At 49.9% G+C, this 21,390-nt stretch overlaps 1 protein-coding gene across 1 annotated transcript; it reads left to right on the forward strand.

Moving 5' to 3' along the window:
- Positions 1-8,623: 8,623 nt before the first annotated feature.
- LOC146009722 (uncharacterized) lies at positions 8,624-18,100 on the forward strand. The gene is made up of 4 exons (XM_083150183.1): positions 8,624-9,649; positions 10,151-10,219; positions 10,516-11,008; positions 17,965-18,100. The coding sequence occupies exons 1-4, from the start codon at positions 8,800-8,802 to the stop codon at positions 18,098-18,100; spliced, it is 1,548 nt and encodes a 515-aa protein (XP_083006309.1). The 5' UTR covers positions 8,624-8,799.
- The last annotated feature ends 3,290 nt before the right edge of the window (positions 18,101-21,390 follow it).

Consider the following 21,390-nt stretch of genomic DNA (forward strand, 5'->3'; position numbering starts at 1 on the left):
GTGCCATACACAGTCTGCTCTGTGGTCTGCAGTTGTACTGCAGCGTTCCTCTATTACAATACATTTGCTTACCATCCACTAAGGTGCTGGCAACAGCTACGAGCAGCAGGGCAGGGAGAACATCAGTCTTCATTGTGACCCACATGGAGACTGTCAGGCTGTAGAAATGGAATGGACCAGATGTGCTCAGGTCAACAGTGTGGAAGGTCCCTTATTTTATACCAAATGTATTGCATCATGATTTGAATCTTTATCCTTACACTATACAATTATTCCACTTGTAGGAGAATGAAGGGAAAATATTGTTTGTAACCTTCTAAGGTAATTATTATTATCTGGGCAATGTGATATGTAAGAAGGATCTGTAACCAGGCACCATGTCCCATTGTGGAGGAACATAGGAAAATATAAATGGGTCTTTATTGCTGTTGTGGCATTTCTCTTTTACTTTACCTTTAGAGAGATAATTATTCAGTGGCATAACTATAGAGGGTGCAGGGGATGCAACTGCTACGGGGCCCAGCCTGCACCCTTTTGGAATAATTATTATGTATTATTTTAATTAGCAGTCTGGTGCAGCCGCTGCTGTACAGAGTGGAGTCTGGCAGTTTTTCTTCATGCCTGTAGGCAGGGCCGTAACTAAGGGGGGGGGGGGGCTAGGGGGTCACGCGCACTGGGCGCTGGAGGCGGGGGGCGCTAGGGTGAGCAGCGGCAGCAGCGGGGAGCTAGCGCCGCAGACATATGTGGCACCTCAGACCTTTGCAGGGCACAAGGAGGCGTCCCCAGGCTGATTGACAGCACTGGAGGACGAATGGGAGGCGGCAGAAAGTGAGGCGCACGGTGTGTGAGGAGGAGGTCGGAGTTCAGCACGAGGGGGACGGCGTGACTCCGCGCGTGTGAGGAGGAGGGAGAAGAAGGAGGATGGCGCGGAGACCTGACGAGGGGAGAAGAGAAGAAGAGGACCGCGTGTAGGAGACCGGAACTTCTAGCCCCACCGCACAGAGAGAGGGAGACGTGTCCAGCCTGGCATCCAGCAGGGGGGGTGACTGAGTGCGGCAACGCTGCGGCGCCCGCACTAGTACCCCTCTGGCCGAAGACGGAGGGGACCCTGCTGATCAAGGGACGGAGCTCCAGGCTGTGTGGAGGAACAGCCGACCAGTGACTGTGTGGGAAGAGACGTTATGGGCAGGAGCCTGCGACGTGATCCTGCCATCAGGTATTGACTGCACCAGCCGCCCCACACACAGCCAGGCTGCACCCCATACCCCAGTAAAGTGCCCTAACGCTTCCTCCAAGGAACCCATCCCACACTTACCATCCCACCCGGAGTGTCTCCCGCTTGGGCCGCACGCCAGCTAATACCCCACCTGAGGGACCAGAGGGCAACAGGCCCAGGACCTGGAGGGCCATTAGAGTACCTGCCGCCACTGTGGAGCACCATTCCACCTTGCCTAACTAAAGGGAACTATTCATGCCTGTATTCTGCCCCTATTGGGAGATTGCTCCCTTCCCCCATGTGTGACACCTTGTCCCCTGTTACCCCCTTCCTCTGTGTCTGTGACCCTATCTGCCCCAAATTCCCTGGTGTCTGATCCCCTCTTCCCCTTATGTGTGTGTGTGACACCTTTTACCCAAATAAAAATGTGTAATGGGCATTACGGTGTGTGGTATAAATTGTAATGGGCATTACGGCATGTGATATTATGTGTAGTGGGCATTATGGTCAGTGGCATTATGCGTAATGGGCATTACAGCATGTAATATTATGTGTAAGGGGCATTGCAGTGTGTAAAATTATGCGTAATGGGCATTAGCATGTGTGGCATATGTAATGAGCATTACGGTGTGTGTCATTATGTATAATGGGCATCACAGTGTTTGGTATAATGTGTACTGGGCATTATGGTGTGTGCTATAATGTGTACTGGGCATAACGGTGTGTGCTATAATGTGTACTGGGCATTATGGTGTGTGCTATAATGTGTACCGGGCATTACGGTTTGTGGTGTAATTTGCTCTTGGCATTACGGTTTGTGGTGTAATGTGCTCTGGGCATTACAGTGTGTGCTGGAATGTGTACTGGGCATTACGGTGTGTTCTATAATGGCGCCCGTCAGTAGGATTTAACCCCCCCCTTCCTGGATAATGAGGAAAGTGGGAGATGCCAATGTCCGTGTGGGGGGATTGGAATGTGGGGAATTTTGCTGTAACACCAATATTATCACTAGACTAGTTCAGCACAGGTGACTGCAACTATCAATTAAGAAGGAAGTCCAGAAACAGTGCATTTTGTACCTAATGGAATGGGTCATGTTGGAGGGTATGAGGTGCTCTCCTGTACATCACATGTTTGCTGCATATGCCTGCTGACCTCTCCCCCTGCAAGTGACAGCCTGCCCCCTTGTCTTTCTTCTGCGTGTGCTGGCCAACCCCTCCCCCTCATCCCTGCAATTGGCAGCCTACCCCCTTGCGCCCACATACATGTCCATGCCCCCTGTGACAGCCTACCCCCTTGCTCTCACTTGCCCCAGGGGCGGATCCATGAGAAAATGACAGGGGGCACCAAGATGGGGTGTGTGTGTGTGTTTTGGGGGGGGGGGTGTGGGTTGTTCATGGTGCCAGTGGTGGTGACAGCCCCACACTGTCCCCCATAAAACCAACCCCACACTATCCCCCATCGCACCAGCCCCAGACTCTAGTGTCCCCATCACACCAGCCCCACACTGTAGTGTCCCCATCAAACCAGCCCCACACTGTCCCTATCACACCAGCATGCCTGTCCTGTCCCCATTGCACCTGCCCCACACTGTCCCCATCGCACAGCATGCCTGTCCTGTCCCCATTGCAGCTGCCCCACCCTGTCCCCATCACACCAGCATGTCTGTCCTGTCCCCGGGCGGGGTCTGGGAACAAAGTGCAGAGTTAAAGCGAGGCGGACGGCGCCGGTGACTGATGCAGCGGGGACTGGGAAGCCAGCAGAGCTCTCCTCTCTGCAGACCCCACTGGCAGCACTGTGCTGCGCTGCTCACTCACCAGGGGTGTCGGCTCCCAGGACAGTGATGTCTGCACTCCTGCGGGTCTGGCGGGTCTGGTGCGCAGGCGTCGTCCGCGGATTGGCTCCTCTGTCCTGCACAGGTCATGTGTGCAGGGCAGGCCAATTATCAAAAACACAGGCGACCAAGGGTGGGCTTACAGGCTGACTAGCAGCCAGCCCAGCCCTAATATTATGTATACATTGTCCGGGGCAGCAGGAAAAAAAATAAAATAAAATAGTTGAAAAAAAAATTGCCACTAAACGTCAGGGGAGGGGAGGAGAGGGGGCACGTGCCCGGTTGCCCTCCCCTAAATCTGCCAATGTATGTGCCTGCCAACCCCCCCTTCCTGTAAGTGACAGGTTCTGTCATCTACTTTCTCTCCCCTGTGTTGTGAGTGTGACAGCTTCCAATGTGACATGACTCACATACAGTTGTATGTAACAACTGTCTACCTCCCCCATCTCCTCTGTGTGACAGCTTCTATCAGCCCCTTCTCTCTACTCTGCATATAACTGTCTCTCAAGTCCTGCCTCTACTTCATACTTGCTTTCCCTCCTGGAATGACCGGGAGGGTCCCGCAAATCGGGGCCCCCTCTCGGCCACCTGGGAAGGTGGCAAGTCTCCCGCATTTTACCCACAGCCCAAAACTACTAATTTCGCGGGTCCGCGGGGAGGGGGCAGGGCTAAAATGACGCGATATGTGGCATTTCGCATCATTTTGGCCCCATCCACGGACCACACAAATTGACTGCCTGTCATGGGGGCGGGGCTTGGTGGTGTCAGCCTCGCCCCGCCCCCAAAACGAAGCCTCTTCCCGCCCCCCTTTCACACTTCTCCCGGAGAGGAGTTTCAAAAAGTCGGAAGGTATGCTCTACTTGTATGAATGCCTATGACAACTAACACGCTTCCTTTTCCATATCGCACTTTCTGTATCACCCCTCCCCTCAACATGTGACAGCCTAACCCTCTAGTGAGAGACTCCCCCTCTCCTCTTCCCTCTTTCTCCTTAGTGCAGTCCCGCTTTATTTCTGTTGAGCCCCCTGACACTGTCTACCTCTCTCTCGTATGCTGTCTTTCTCCTCTCTGACACTTCCTTTCTCTCTCTCTCCTCTCTCACAGTCTCCCTTACTCCCTATATATGTCTCTCCCTGACAGTCCCTTGCCCTCTCTCTGACACTTTCAAACTGACTACTGTGGTGAACCGGATTACCGGCTTTCCTTCTTTGTCTCGTCTTCTTGGAAACAGGACAAGAACCAGACCAAGGCACAACGGATTTTATTGATGATTGAATAGGATACTTGAGATCGGGTAGTAGGCAGGGCTAATTATTGTATAGATTACACTGAAAGGGGTGCACCGTTATACAACACAGGGTACTTGTGTAGTATCACGGCGCCCATCGCATCGCAGACCATAAGGCATGCAATGGTATGTGATGCGATGCGATGAGATTTCCCCCGATGTCATACAATGTTAAAATTGTATAGCATTGTATATGGCATAGAATGCCATACAATGCGATGCGATGCGATTTTAAATTGTATAAGCACCCTAATGGGGGCTTACAATGTTAAATGCACCCCCACTCCACCCCCACTATGAACGTAAACCCGAAGCGTGGCGAGTGCAGCGAGCCCGCGAGGGGCGGCGGTACGCATCCTACGACCTTTTCATATCCCCACTATCCACGTCGGTGTGGAGTTGAATTTATATAGTGTGGCGAGTGCAGCGAGCCACCGAGCCCGACACGGAATACATGTAAAGTAATACGCGTCCGCTCACCATGATTCGGGCTCGCCACACTATATAAAATCAACTCCGCGACGACGTGGATAGTGGGGGTATGAAAAGGTCGGAGGACGTGTACCGCTGCCCCTCGCGGGCTCGCTGCACTTGCCACGCTTTGGGTTGGCGTTCATACTGGGGGTGGCGTGGGGGTGGATTTAACATTGCAAGCACCCATTAGGGTGCTTTTACCATTTTAAATCGTATAGGGGGCTTATAGAATTTTTAATCGCATCGCATCCGTGTGCATCCAGTGTATGGCATGCGATGCGATTAAAAAGTCATGCGACTTAATATCAGGGGCGCCGTGATAATACACAAGTACCCAACACAGCAAGTTCACAGTAATAAAATAAAGCACATCTGAATGTATAAGTACCGTCTTCTTGGCACCAGAATACAGTATAATCAATCTACTGTAAACAATGAAACAATTCAGCAGTAAGACTATAATATTCACTTCCTTTCACTGGCACGGCTGGATAACCCCAATACAGTGTACCCAACCGAGGAGTGGTCGCAGGGTAAGTTAGACTCTGACGTTTCCGCGCTATCGGGGGAAGCCAGCAGTGTCACCCAAGGAGCGTATAATCAAAAAGAGTATTCTTTATGGTCTACTCAATTCTAATGGCAATTCAATTAATCACAGTTATCACTCTGCAGAAATGTAAGGTAATTAACAATCACATTAAACGGTACTGAATTAATGAACTATCTAATTCACAATGCAAGATGATGCAACACAATAGTACATTACTGTAAATGACATTATGCTACTGGGTACCCAGCTTCCTATTATAAACCACTGTCTCTAAGACAGACCTGTGCACAGGGATTTCGGGTTCGCTGGAGGCCTCTTGAAGTCACTGCGCAGTGTTTGTGAAACTTGTGAAACAGTCCTCCTCAAGTAGGAAAGGGTAAAACGTGGTTGGGCAATGTCCCGAATAAAGGAAATGAATGCTGTAATGTCCCCTATAAAGTGGGCAAGGTAGAAGCACTTTTGAATTTATGCCACAAGATGGTGCTCTTGACCTGCTGGTCTATAGGGTCTGTGCAGTAACTTGGACTCAAAGTGCTTGTCCTCCACAATATTCCTAGCCTACACAGGGGAGGCTGCTTTATAATTGCGGGCACTGATACAAGGGACCTAGCCCTGAAAAGGGGTCCGAGCCAACGGGGTCCTGTTCTGGGCCTCTACAGGGAATGGGCTGCTTCTGCTGTTTTGTAGCAGGGTCTTTTCTACATCACTGCAGGCAGAGGGGTACTCACAGTGTGCTTTGTCAGGTGAGCACCAGTGTCCCTGCTGGGCACTTGGGGTCTCTTAGTGGGGTTGCAGCTGCTGTGCTGCACTTGGGATTAGGGGCTGTGGACTGGGGTTGCCGGCTCCAGCCAGTCACCATCCTCAGCCGCACGCCGGGTCACTGCTGCGACTTCTCTTCATCTGCCTGCTCGGGCTGTCAATCACCGCTGGGTGAAAGGGATGGCACGCGGGTCTTGTTCTCTGCTGTGCGCCATCTGTCCCTGCGCCTCTCTCTTTCTTGGGTGGCACTGCGACTCCGTGACTCTGTTCTCCAGCTGGGTCTGATGCTGCAGGTCACTGGGGGTGAGCGTGCGCCTCCACTCCTTCTTCTCCTGGGTCTCACTCGCCACACTGCTGCTCACTGGGTCTCTCTGCTGGATGCCGGGCCACTGCTGCACTCGGTCCTGCTCACACTAGCCTAGTCCTGGTGCCTGCTGCTGGTGGTCTCTCCCTCACTCGGCCGTCAATCATTGCTGGGCTCCTGTATCTGCGGTCACTGCTGCGGCTGTGGGGTGCACCGCTACTCGCCTGGGGCTCTCTCTCTGGCTCTGGAGCACGTCCTCTGCTTACTACTTACTTCTATGGCGCCCACCCAGGCTCACTTTCGCGCCACTGGACTACTCCTCCTTCTCGTCTTCGTGCCCTTCAGCCGCCAATCAGAGGGCACCCCTTTCTGTCCATCTCCCAGCACCTTAAGGATGGGTTCTGGTGCTCTCCTCCTTTCAAGCCTTGTCTTGAATACTGCTGCAGGGCGGTTGCCTAGCAACCCCCTGTGGCTCTGTGTAATTAGGGCTACGCTGGCCACCAATGCAAGTGCTGGGCATATCAAGAAGTGTCCCCAGTTTCTAGGGTGTCACACTACCTCTCTCTTCCCACTGACAGTCTGTCTGTCTCTCTCTCTCTCTGTTTGACACCCTTTATATCTCTAGTTTTCACTTTTGCTCCCCTCGCTCCCTCCCTGATACACTCTCAATACCGCTCTCACATCCCTCCTCTCTTCATTTTCCCTCTCTGGGTGAGATGCACTAAGCCTTGAAAAGTGATAAAATAATGGCTAGCTGAGCAAGTCCAAGACGCTGCGGGAATCTAAGCTGTCGGACGGCTGAATGGGAGGGGAGGGGGAATAGGATGGCTCTGGGGCCCCTCAAATTGTCGGGGCCCAGTACAGCTGTCACCTTTAACCCCCCTGTTGCCGGGCCTGTCTATATGATACCTGCTGATTCCTTCACCCTTTGAGTGCTGACGTTGTTGTGAGTAGGGTCATCTCTCCCGGATTTCCTGGATTCTCCCCGATTTGGTGGCAACCCTCCAGGAATCCGGGTGACTGGAAAAACCTGGACATCCTCCCACTGTGCTGTTGCTGCTGCCCAGACTGCTGCTGGCTACTCATACCCAGGCTCCAACTATAGACTGTGCAATTCCCCGTTCCCAGTGATGCCTTGCGCCATCGGTCTGGTCCCGGCAGTGTGCCACTGCGTAATGACGTTTCAGCCCGCCATCCACCCAGTAGGAGGCATTGCTCCGCCAGCAAACGCCATTCGGCCCCCACTGAAAATCCCACTTGTCCGGCCTTCTCCCTCTGCGAGAGACGTCGCTTCCCCAACAGAGGCCGCCAGACACACAGATCACATTTGGCATGCCCTTACATCTAGCTGTGCTGCACCACAGTTCAGGCCACATAGCCCCACCCACTCTGCAGAAGGAGCAGTACGTCGGGAAGAAGGAAGAGTCGTTGGTTGCAGCTCTGCGGGGTAATTACCGGACCCATCCACCAATCACACCGGAGGCGGTCCTGGTACCTCCTCACACTCCCCACAAAGGGGTGCCCAGCCCGGGACCACGTCACCGGTGCCCACCGGGGACAGCCCAGCCAGAGACCCTCCATGCCAGGGCAGCCCGGCCCATAACCTCCCTCCCACTCATATGGGAACTGCCCAGCCAAATACCTTGCTCCGTGTGTACAGGACGACAGAGCGAGCTGCGATCACCCTGCCTTGGTGAGTGTGGAGACAACAGTGAGGGGAGCCACGGCTGGTTGCACAAGTCTGTGCCGGGTAAAGAGTACTAGATGTGATGTATAGTAGTGTTCCCAAACTGTGTGCCTAGGTTCCCTGGGGCGCCTCGGAGCACTTGTTGGGGTGCCTCGGTTTGGTTGTCCAGAACCAATTCAAATTATTTATGGTCAATGTAATAGGCAAAATCAGTGCTGGTGTCTTCCAGTTTTTAAATATGTGGATAAACAGAAGTGAATTCTGTCCCTCATCACATAACTCGACCTAAGGATGACATATAGGGTGACATTCTATGCTCTGCGCTAAATGCGCATGTTTAATTCGCACACTATATCGCCGCAAATCGCATTTTTCTAACTCGCATTTTTCAGTCCAAATTTGATTATTTAATGTGATGCGCATTTGATGCTGAGAAGTGCGAAGAGTTGCGATTTGCGGCGAATTTTAGTCACAAAAAAGTGCGATTTTTAGTCAGAAAAACGCGCCATTTCTTCCGCTGGTCATGTGCGAGTTTTGGACCAACCGGAGTGCGATTTACAAACCTGTCTCCGCATGACTAAGAACCCCCAAACCTATTGGCCCACCTATGTCCCCTCCATTATGCATCACACCCCCTATATAAAGGGCCATTGGCGCCATTTCACTCTTTGATAGGAAGTAAGGAGCATGGAGAGGAGCAGTGGAAGCGTTTGTGCAGGAAGAGGTGTTGGTGGCAGCGTGAGGAGTGGCAGAGGGAGCAGTGGCAGAGGAACCAGTGGCAGAGGGAGCACTGGCAGAGGGAGCACTGGCAGAGGGAGCACTGGCAGAGGGAGCACTGGCAGCAGCCAGACAAGTGGGAGAGGCAGCAGTGTGGCAGGCAGCATGGCCACAGCAAGGCCAGCCTCAGCTCAGACCCTGGCCGTCCAGCCCCAGCAGGAGGAGGTGGAGGATCCGCTGGCATCCCCATCCTACAGCCAAGCCCTAGACCATACCCCACACCAGCTGCAGGAGGGCCACATGTCAGAGGTGGAGGAAGATGCTGGTGAGGAGGAGGAAGACACTGCCATGGAGGAGGAGGAGGGTGACATGGCTGGTGCAGAAAATGAGGAGGAGGAGGAGGAGGTGGTAGCTGGTCGCACCAAAAGTGGCCGCATGGTCAGGTTTTCCTATGAGGAAAATGTGGCACTTGTGAGGGCTATCATGCCAGTGTACGAGAGGCTGCTTGGCAAAACCAACTACAAGACCACTGCCCAGCGCAAGCGCGCTATATGGAAGGACATCACCCAGGCGGTGAACGCTGTGAGTAATCACAAGCGCCTGGTGCGCAATGTGAAGAAGCGCTTCAACGATATAAAACGCCAGTTGAAGCATAAAATGGCCCTGGAGATGGAGGAGGCCACCAGGACTGGAGGAGGAAGCCCCACCACTGTCAGCTACAATGCGTATGAGGTGAAGCTGAAGCGCATCATCCCCCCTGAGGTCCTGCCTGGGATGCATGTGGCGGATACCGACAGGGTCCAAACGCCACCGCGAGCTGGTAAGTGTGATCCCATGCAAACTGTAACATACATGCCAATGTATTATATGTGTAATGTGCACTTGTATTGTAATGCTTTGTAAAGTGCTGCTGTGGAACTACATAGCCCAGCAAGGTCATGCAGAAGAAAATGGCTGCTCCTGCTTTGAAATTGCTGATAATGCTGGGCCTTGTAGTTCCACAACTAATCTGATTGATTATGAGTGTACTACCATTCTTTGCAGCAGACTACCATCTATGTGTACAAAAACCCTGTGGTGTACTGGAGGTTTAGCTGGCATGCCTACATACCACCGAATATCCTATAGTTGTCATGTGTACACTAGTTTACTACTAAGTCTGAAATGAAAGATTTGACTGAAAACTAAACAAAGGGTGGTCCAGATATAATGCTGCCCTTTTCTATGGGGTATTGTCCGTTATTGTGAATTCACTGCATGTTTTCTGAAAATGCTTATCCATTGCAAGGTCCATAATGCCTGCCCATCTTTCCTTGTACAGATTGTCCGTCCCGAAGTGCTGCAGCATCTAAGAGAAGAAGGCCCGTTGCTGCAGAATCTGCGGAAGCAGGTAAATGACTAAACAACACACCATTACACATACAGTACACACACCCATGTCACATCAACAATATCTCACACTACATTCTGCTCCTGCTGCTACATTGCAGCGGAAATGAGTGTAATCTGAGCTAGGCATGTGACATATTATTAATGTCAATGTTACATGCTGTATCGGGGTACATGTGTAAGTGCATAACACCCCTAGGTATGGGCGTCAGCCATCTATAGGCCTATGTAAAACAGTATAGAGGACAGTGTGGCCTATATATGCATCAATACTTACCTCTTCATCTGTATCCACAGGTGCTATACAACTAGGGTCAAACCAAACAGATTCTTCAAGACTGGTGCTAGACGAAATGGACATCATTCTTGATCCGGTCGACACCTTTGCGGCAGAGGAAGAAATGCCGGGCTCGTCCCAGAATGATCTTCCCCCAAGTGGGGTGCCTCCCAACCCACCCCCAACCACCCAGCAACCCCATACACCAGCTACTGCTTCCCAAGTAGCTAACTCCTTGGTGAATTTCAAGGAGAAGCAGCTTGAATTCATGGCCTCCCAAAGCCTCCAAATCGGAAATATACAGGGGTACATGCGTGACACCTTCCTGCAGTTGCGCAAAATGGCACGTAGTGTAAGGGTAGCTGTAGGCACTCAAGTGCGCATTGCCAACAGTCTTGACAGCCGTTTTGCAGAACTAACTGCTGCAATACGTGAGCAGAATAGCCATATTGGGAGCCTGGCCCAAACTCTTACAGCCCTAGCCCACACATGCACAGGCCCTTATTCTGATCGGTGCGGATATTCCCGCATTCTTACGGAGCGGTCCGCACGCCACGGTGTTTTGCCGCATGCGGCCATCGTCCGTAGAAACGCCCACGTGTCCTCCGCATTCGGACGGACTCACTCTTTAAGAACAGGGCGTGTTTACGGACGACATACAAACCATGCGTGTGCGGGAGAAACACTCCGATTCTGCACGGTATTACAGAGTATTACAGAGTATGCTCGGAAATACCGCATCCGAACGGGAGCCAAGCGGTGCTACCGCCCGTAAGCGGAGTATTTACGCCAAACAACCCACTATGAAGTATCTTCTGCAATACATCACATGACCCACTTATTCAATTACCTATCCTCATAAAAAACAGCTTATTTGGAATTGGAATCAATGTGTGTGGTTTCATGAGTACATGTCTAATACACATGTGTATTGATAGTATTAAGATTCAGTCATGTCCATTGTTAGCAGTTTTTAAGTGTGGGACAAGTACAGCATATGTGGGGGATTACTAAGGTTTCCTTGAAGCAGCAATGGTTTCAATTAAAGCACTGACAAGCGGCCTATTAGTGAGTAATGAGTAAAGGAGTAGATTCTATTGGGTTCAGGTGTTAATGGTTGTAGTCATTAGGCGTACGTTCGCCTACCGCATGAACGAGTGGTGTCCGCAAAGCAATAGTACACTTGTGGACACCGCACATTTCTGCCCTTTTTGCTCGCGTGCATTCGGAGTGGTTTCCGAATGTACGCCCCCCAACATAAGTGTACTCCCCCGTGTCCGCCCATGTTTCCGCCCCGTTTTGCCCACTTTGAAACTACGCCCATGTGTCATTCCGCATGACGCCCATAATACGCCCCTATTTCCCGACTGATAGCGGTGAACAGTTTTGGACGGGATTTGGCCGAACTGGTACCGAGTCAAGGCGTGGCACATGCGCGTAGCGTTCTCCACGCATGCGCAGACGCCGTAAAGACGCGATCCGTAAGTACGCGGTAAAGTCCGCGTCAATCAGAATAAGGGCCACAGTGCAGACCAATGCCCTCCTAGCTATGCAGGCACAAATACAGCAGCAGCAGGAAGGCAATGTGGGAGGTGGCACTACCTCAACCCTCAGCAGTGTCTCCAGCACCCCAATAAGTGTCTCCCCCACTTCCCCACCCCGTCGTAGTGTGAGGACTGTGAGACCCGTGGTGGGCTTAGTTCCGCCTCTAAAAGTGGTGTAGGGCTGCCTGATGCTGGCCGAAGGTAGCTGCTACATCAGTGTTTCTACATTCAAAAAGCCCAAATATCTGTCTACATGGCCCCACAGTTTGTATTTTGCACATGTTACATTGCAGAATGGTTTACAGCAAAACAAGTAAAATTTGCAAACCGCATTCCATTGTGTTTGTGTCTTTTTCTCTATATCAATTAATGTGTGATTTATAACATATTGTAATGGTATATGACTATGGGATTGCAGTAAAGTAGTGTGGTATAACTCCTTGGCTGGCAAAGGTTGTGGATGTACATTTTCCAGCAGGCTCTGACACTCATGGTTTGGACTGTAATGGTTGTAGTGTGTCTGGGCATGCTGGAACATGTAGTTCCACAACACCAGTGAGCCATGTTTCACAGCAAACTTAATTCTTACATGTACCAAGAGTACTTAGAAGGTAGATATCAGCAAGGGATAGGTCAGCACCACCATGTGCATCTGTTGTGGACTGGTGTTAGGTTAAATATGGGTGGAAAGCGATGGTACTGGTCAATAATTTGTTAATGAGTACACTTCCAACACTGGTACATTTTGGAGTACAGGCCACATGTGCTTACCAGAAAAGCTACGCCTGCTGATGTATGTCTGCAACAACTTCTTTATAGCAAGTAACAGTACAGTAAAATTCTTAGACAAAGTGGCCTGTGATAGCACCAAGGCCCATGAGGTCACAGACTGAGTGGAGGCTGTGGACAAATAGTAGAGGGCACACATTAATTAGTGCTGGACAGACACTACATAGTTGGCACCCACAAAATGGGCCCAAGCATCTCTTACCTGCTCATATAACTCCGACAGGGTAATGGGGTTCAGCGTAACCATCCCCACAACCTGTTGGTCCGACAGGTAGTCCAGGTACAGGTGAGCACCATACCTACGTGGGGTACCCAGTAGTGGGGGGGCAACCAGCATCTTTTGCCCACCTTCCTCCCTCCTGCGTTGGCCCTCCAATTGGGACACATCACAGATAAGCAAGTTTAAAATAGTCATACATATCTACATGAATTAAACCCTCACAGGTGTCCTTACTAATGTTGGGGTTAAGGTAGGCGGGTTTGGGATTGATAATGAAGGCACCTGTGTTGAAATTAACCATGTGCGCACTTGACCAAAATGAGGTGTGTGCAAATGCGCCAAACAGAACCAGGTCTGAAAAAAGTGCGATAAATAGACACCGCAAAAGTGCGATTTGCAAATGCGCATAGCATTAAATAAGCGGTTTGTATAGTTTTGCATTGGAAAACATCTGGATGCGATAAAAGTGCAAATTAATCTCACACTTTTGTTCCGCATACCTTTACGCACAAAATATGCGATTTCTGTCCCTTAACGCATCACGTTAAATTGGCGATTTCACTGAAAAATGCGATATCGCCATTTTGTGGTCTAAATAACGCCAAAAACAGAAAATCGCAGAGCATAGAATGTCACCCATAAGCACAACTTATTTAATTTAATATTGTTTTCTGAAATTCTCGGTAGCAAACTTTGCACTTAGGGGTGCCTTGACAAATATTCTGATAATCTAGTGTGGCGTGATGCAAAAAAGTTTGGGAACCACTGGTCTAGGTGCTAGATGTGATGTATATATGTGGGTGATAAAAACAGAGGTCGTAAATTGGAATTGATACCAAATGGCACCGACCAATTCACATTCCTGGCGCTCCAATAATTGGAAGTAAATAAATGATTAAGGTGCTTTGTGATATACACCAATTAAATATATACCCAGCTGCTGCATGTGCTGGATGAGCTAGCCCAGCTCATAAAGGGTGAACAAGGTGTAGAGGGGTTTCAACACAATTGCGCTGCTGGGTATAATATAGAGAAAACTCAGAGTTCAGTTTAGGTCCGACCAGAAAGATATGACACTGGACACGCTTGTAAATTTGTATTATTTTATAAATGTAAAAAAGGTAAGCACATAAACATACACAATAAAGCTAAAACATGAATATATAAAAACATATAGGGTTAAATCCCAAATGGTAAGGAGTGTCTCCAAGGTTAGATGTAGAAATCCCACTGATGGGAGTAACTCAGTTCAGATCCTGAATTATTATTTATAATCAGGTGGATCGGAATATCCTGCAATAGGGTGTTAGTAATGCCAGTTTAGCATGTAGGCAAACATGCACTAGATGGAAGGCAGTTCAAACAGTTACAATAGGGTAATTAGATTTTCTCACCCATATGTTGAAGATAGCGGGGAGCTTAATAGATGTTGTTTAGCTCGACCCTGTAGTAGAATTTTATCCCAATTGCGGGGTCAAACAGCCAGGTAAAACTGTGAGAGTGGAAGCGGTATGATGGGCGCTGGTAGCGCTACAGCAAGTGTCCCCAATATGGTGATCCGGGGGACCGGCCGTATGCTGATAGAGTTCTCCCTTGCCGGAATAGCAGTGTGTCCCGTCGGTGCCGTGGGAGATGGTGTTGTAGCGGCGGGCACAGAGATTAGCCGGTGGCTGCGAGGAGAGCCAATGTCGGAAGTGCAGCTAACAGTGAAACCGTGCTGTTAGCTGAAGGCGGGACCTTGGAGACACGTCTGGAGGTTTGGATATTGCGTCAACGCGTTTCGTACCCTCTGTGATTGGGAACTTTTTCAAGACAAGTGATAATCCTCTATGAGGGTGCTTTATTTAAAGGGCTGGCTTAATTGGAAATAATCAATGCATTTAACATATATTTCATAAAAATAGGCGTGGGGGGGTGCGGTCGCCCGGTGTGGGCACCGGGCGACCGAGGGCAGCACCGTCGGAAGGGGACGCGCGCGCACCTCGTGCGCGCGCGTCCCCTTCCGGCATACAGATGGCGGCGGGGCAGGGGATGGCGATGGCGACGCCATCGCCATCCCCTGCAAAGATGAATCCCGCTACATCTGTATATGACTGCTTTGTAATTTCCCCTCCGGAACACGACTTTGCATACGACTGAAACAGTCGTATGCAGTTGTAGGGGAAATACCAATACGAAAAACTAGGTTTTTCATATTAGTAAATTTCCCCCTAAATGTCAAAAATAAGTGTATTTCTGGATACATATACACCTATTTTTTTTTCAAATTTCCTCTAGTAAATTTCCACCAACATGTCGACATGATTCTAGGTTGACATAGGTCAAGGTCAACATGGGTTTAGGTCGACAGGTCGTTAGGTCGACACAAGCGTTAAGTCGACAGTGTCTAGGTCGACAGTCAAAAGGTCGACATGGGGTTTTTATCTGTTTATTGAGCCGACATGTGCCGACAGGCGGTATTTCATGCCCCACCATCCACTAGGGCATGGTAGTGAATAAAACAGTGTGCCGAGCACAGCGAGGCACCGTGCCCGAAGCACCGTGCTGAAGCGAGAGGATGCGGTGCACTTCAAACTGTGTCCATGTCCTGTGTCACCATTCAGGTAAAAAAACAGTGAAAAAACCCATGTCAACCTTTTGACTGTCGACCTAATGCTTGTGTCAACCTAATGACCTGTCGACCTAAACCCATGTCAACCTAGACCCATGTCCACCTTGTCCCATGTAGACCTTTCCCCATGTCGACCTTTCCCCATGTCGACATAACGGCGTCGATCTAATGCTTGTCGACCAACATGCTATAGACCAGGCATGTCCAACGTTGGCCCTCCAGATGTTGTGAAACTACACATCCCAGCATGCTTTGCCACAGTTTTGCTATTAGAGAATGCTAAAACTATTACAAAGCATGCTGGGATGTGTAGTTTCAAAACATCTGGAGGGCCAACGTTGGACATGCCTGCTATAGACCAAATGATCTCAACCCATTTCAGCTAGGACAAAAATAATCTATATTGTCTCCCTGTCTGGTTCTGCATTAAGCTGGGTTTAACCGCTGTGAAAAGATCATTTCCGTTACCCACTGATTGTGACAAATTGATCACGACATTCCGACACATATTCGACAAGCTAGGAGGGCTGCGTCTGCCTCTACAGAAATACTCTCCATTTAGCAGGATTATCATCTCATGGGACATCTCATGATCTAGTTCCAGACCTAAGTGGAACAATAAGACGTTAACAGCTGCCTTTTGCTTAGGCATTTCAGAGCGCATCAAGGATGAGCTGGCCACCCCTGATTTTCCGGTACAGCAGATCTAGCCGTGAAATTGGACCAAATCGGCTGTGCATGACATGCTGTCGGGTCCAATGAGCGGTCAATTGCGCATCGGACCCGGACCGCACTGGCGGGACATCATTTTTAGCACCTGCGATGTGTCGGGTCTGATCCTAGGTGTGTGCCAGCGGTCAAGCACCTACGTGCAGCCAGCAGCGGGTCTGTGTGGCAGGGGCAGGCAGTGGGGCACGTGGGGCGGGCAGCTCCTAGTGGCGGTCGGCGGGGTCTGTGCGGTGTGCTCCGATCAGCGTGCTCTGATGTGCGGCGGGGTCCGTGACCATCCAAGACAGGGAGCTGCCTTGTAGCGGCATTTTGCCGGGCTTCGAGGCAGGATGCGGCTGCTGAATATTTTGAATTGACTAGCCGGCTGTTGATTGGCTAAGAGAATTCTCTCAGCCAATCAGTGACCCACCATCTGATTGGCTGAGATAATTCTCTCAACCAATCAAAGTCCAGCCAGTCAATTCAAAATATTCAGCAGCTGCATCCTGCTCTGAAGCCAGGCAAAATGTCACTACAAGGTATCTCCCAGCCGCCACCGCCACGCAGACGGACCCCGCTGCCCGCGACTATGAGCTAGCCACCAGCTGCCCACCCCCTGCCACTGCCAGCTCCGCGGGAGAGTTTTGCATGCACTAAATCGCATGCGATCATGTTAAGGGACAATGTGTTTTATTTTTGTTACCTGTGGGGACCAGTGTGATTGTTTTTTATATGGGGGTCAATAGGTTTTTTTTTTTTTTCCTGTGGGGGCCAATGTGTTTTGACCTGTGGGGATCTCATAGTGTGCCTTGGCAATTTTAAAATCTTATTTAATGTGCCGCAAGGTAAAAAGGTTGAAAATCTCTGTCTTAGACCCCAATCCATTTGGAACTGCGTCTTCTGTTGATAAGATACAAAGGGAGCTATTCACAGTGGATGACTTTGGCATGCTCAGAAATTGGTCCAGACATTCTGATATTTTCTAGCCACCCTGATACCTCCCCTGAAACACTGACTGCCTGACGCTGATTTGACGAATCACCCCACGGGGCGTGCCCTATCCCAAATTAATTAATGCACATGCCCAGTTTGACTTTAGGGCCTGCTTCAGACCTGTTCACTAGGCTGCATATACTCACAGTCCAGCAAACAGGTAAGCACCCCTCACCTAACTGCCTACACCCCCCCATGCTGCGGAATCCCTCACTAGAATCCGTACTTCAACACATCCCCTGCCAAGCAACCAAAGGGGAGAGAAATCATTAGATGTCAGCACCGAATACGGGGCGGGTGCTGATGTCAGCAGCCCGCCACGAGCAGGGAAACGCCAAGCATTTGTATGGGGATGTCCATAAAACACTGGATGTTACCCTGTTCTAGCCCCCTGTCTGCCCCCTCCCGCCCGCCTCTGGAGCATACGAGTGTGAAACTTGCCCAAGCCTGATTCGGCCCCCATGTTGCAATACATATGTATCTGTCTATTGGCCATCAGAAACCTTATTTGAAGGTGCATGTAGCCATAGTGATCATTGTGCTTTATAACTTATGCAGGGAAATTATCCCATTTGAATGTCTATATTTCTGATTATTTTTACAGGTATAAATGCAACATAATAGGAGCCAAGGTGCCATTAGGAAGATTGTTAATTTCTTCAGGGAGAGCTGGGTACACAATTACCGATTTATCTGACCAATCTGTCTGGTGGGAGCAAAAATCTGGTAATGTATGGTAGCAGAGTTGGCCCTATCCAATTTGATGCCCTAGGCAAGATTTTGGTTGGTTCTTCTCTACAATTCTGACCCCGTTATACCCAAAACTACATTACTGACCCCTCTATATTAATCACTACATTATTGACCCCTCTATAATTGCCACTGCACTAATGACCGCCTCTATACCCGCCTCTACTTTACTGACCCATCTATACCTGCCTCTATACTGCTTTCCCCTCTATATACCCCTACACTACTGACCCTGCACATGCACCAAGCTGCCACTGTTATCCTGCTCATAATGAGCTTTTAATAGAAAAGAGATTGTAATTAAGTGACCATGTGGACATTTTAACAGGGAGTAGCAGCTAAAATGCAGGTGTGTCATGCAGACAGCTGTGCTCATGCACACAACCACAATACTGACCCATCTATACCCTACAATACTGACCCCACTGTACACACAACTGCACTACTGGCCCCTCTATACCTGCCTCTACACTACTGACCCATCTATAGCTGCCTCTACACTGCTGACCCCACTATACACACAACTACACTACTGGCCCCTCTATACCTGCCTCTACACTACTGACCCATCTATACCCTACACTACTGACGCCACTGTACACACAACTACACTACTGGCCCCTCTATACCTGCCTCTACACTACTGACCCATCTATACCCTACACTACTGACCCCACTGTACACACAACTACACTACTGGCCCCTCTATACCTGCCTCTACACTACTGACCCATCTATACCCTACACTACTGACCTCACTGTACACACAACTACACTACTGGCCCCTCTATACCTGCCTCTACACTACTGACCCATCTATACCCTACACTACTGACCCCACTGTACACACAACTACACTACTGGCCCCTCTATACCTGCCTCTACACTACTGACCCATCTATACCCTACACTGCTGACCCCACTATACACACAACTACACTACTGGCCCCTCTATACCGGCCTCTACAATACTGACCCATCTATACCCTACACTACTGACCCCACTGTACACACAACTACACTACTGGCCCCTCTATACCTGCCTCTACACTACTGACCCATCTATACCCTACACTACTGACCCCACTGTACACACAACTACACTACAGGCCCCTCTATACCTGCCTCTACACTACTGACCCATCTACAGCCCCCTCTACACTGCTGACCCCACTATACACACAACTAAACTACTATCCCCTCTATACCTGCCTCTACACTAATGAGGCCAACATACCCGCCACTACACTACCAACCTCTCTATACCCTACACTACTGACCCCTACATACCCACCACTACACTACTGACCCCTACATACAGTACCCACCACTACACTACTGACCCCTACATGACTGACCCATCTATACCCTACCCTATATTACTGACCCTTCGCCACCCTACACGACTGATGTGTCTATACCCTACATTACATTACTGCTGCAAGGGAGGATTAGGGGGAGATTAGTGCCCCTTATGGAGCCTTTGGTACTTCTGTACATTCACGGCGCCAGCATGGCGCCGCGCATCAGAGTCCCCTTGCGGGGCTCGCTTCGCTCGCCCACGCTGCGGGCTCGGTGGCTCGCTACGCTCGCCACGCTAATTAAAATCAACTCCATGCCAACATGGATAGTGAAGGTATGAACTATCCATGTTGGCATGGCGTTAACTCAGTTTATTTAACTTAATTAGTGGCGAGCGTAACCCGGAAGTACGCGTGGCGCCGTGAAAGTAAAGAAGTACCGAGCCTTTGATGGGATTCTTAGTATTGGGATGCCAGGTTAGGTCTTTTAACCACCAGCACCCTGAACACTGCATGTATCCCCTGCTGGCTTCTCACACTGACAGCTGACAGAACACATGCTCCACTCGTCCCACATGACACCACTTACAGTCTTCTTACACTCAGCAACCATACCCAACCAGGCTACCCCCCTACAGTGAGCTCACCATGGTATCACAGCGGCATGACTCCCTAACAGAGGGTCCACATGCAGGTCTGGCACAGCACGGTAGAGGTATTTTCTCCTCTCTAACAGGCTGCAGTGCATGGGAGTTGAATCTTCTCCCATTGCCGGCCTATGTCCTCTCCTCTAGTGGCTCCCAGTCTCACTACACACCCTGCTACAGCTCAGGCACCAGGAAGTGCTCGCTCGCTGTAGCAGTGGCGGCGGTTTCAGGCTCTGTATGGGAGCATATGACAATCAGCCATTTGCTCCCAAATGCTGTAACAATGGCAAAAAACGATTGTTCTTATATGCTTCAATACTTTACCAGATATGTTTTCCCACCAAATACAGTATATAGATGGAGCCATCTTCATTTAGTGCTCCAGGGATACATTCCTGGCAGCTGGCGAGCCGGAGAACATGGACACGCGAGCGTCTCACACGCCCGCATGTCCATTGCCGCAAATGGTGTGCGTGAGCGTCACAGACGCACGTGTGCCACATTTGCCGGCAGGTCTCGGTGGAGGCTCGTTTGGATGAAGACGGATCCATCTGTATTGGTCAGATAAATCTTTATGTGTGTACCCTGCTTCAGGGAGATGCAGCAATAGATGCAGGGATAAATACATACTGCTGCCTGGCAGAGCATGTTGTATGGTCATTAGCCCACTGTACCAGTGCATTACCTTTGTACTTTTCCTTAGACGATTATGTCTCTTTAGTGGTTCAAGCCCCTCTTCGTGGCTTTGCAGCAGTCTCGTGTACTACTTTGCATGTATAGCAGTATAAATAAAAACAACACAACACACTCATTTTTTTAAACATTTTAATGCTCATTTTGTGCTACATGGAGTGCTGAAAGTCAAGACTGGGATAGACAATCTTATTGCATTAGTCTTCCCTTTATGTGGTTGTTGGGTGCTTCACTTTCATGCTTTCTCCATTCCAAGTTTATCTTACTTTATTTTGCTGTAACATTCATCCTAATTTATCTGGAATTGTTTAACGTCACTTAAAATAGTCCTCCTGGAAACTGGTTCCCAAATTCCTGACCGTTTCCTTGCCCTCTCTCACCTCCTTCCCCCTGTCCCTTGCCCTGACCTTTTCCTTTACCTTTCCCTTTGCCCTTTCCACCCTTTCCACCCTTTCCACCCTTTCCACCCTTCCCTCTATTCCCCTGGCCTTTGCCCTTCTCTCCATTCCCTTTACACTTGCCATGTTGTCCTCCTTTCCCCTGGCAATTGCCATGTTCTCCATTGTCATGGTTCATGTAACTTTCTTCATCTTGCAGTTCCAAATCTCGCTTGTTCCTGGGTTTTTCTTTTTCCCCAAA

This window comes from Crinia signifera, chromosome 6, assembly GCF_055691185.1.
Source record: "Crinia signifera chromosome 6, ASM5569118v1, whole genome shotgun sequence".
Classification (NCBI taxonomy): Eukaryota; Metazoa; Chordata; class Amphibia; order Anura; family Myobatrachidae; genus Crinia; species Crinia signifera.

Excerpts from the sequence above, each read along its gene's own strand:
- LOC146009722 (XM_083150183.1), top strand. The coding sequence starts at position 8,800 with ATGGAGAGGAGCAGTGGAAGCGTTTGTGCAGGAAGAGGTGTTGGTGGC. Across the intron at positions 10,220-10,515 it reads TGCAGAATCTGCGGAAGCAG|GTGCTATACAACTAGGGTCA; the intron begins GTAAATGACTAA and ends CTGTATCCACAG. Across the intron at positions 11,009-17,964 it reads ACAGGCCCTTATTCTGATCG|GTATAAATGCAACATAATAG; the intron begins GTGCGGATATTC and ends TTATTTTTACAG.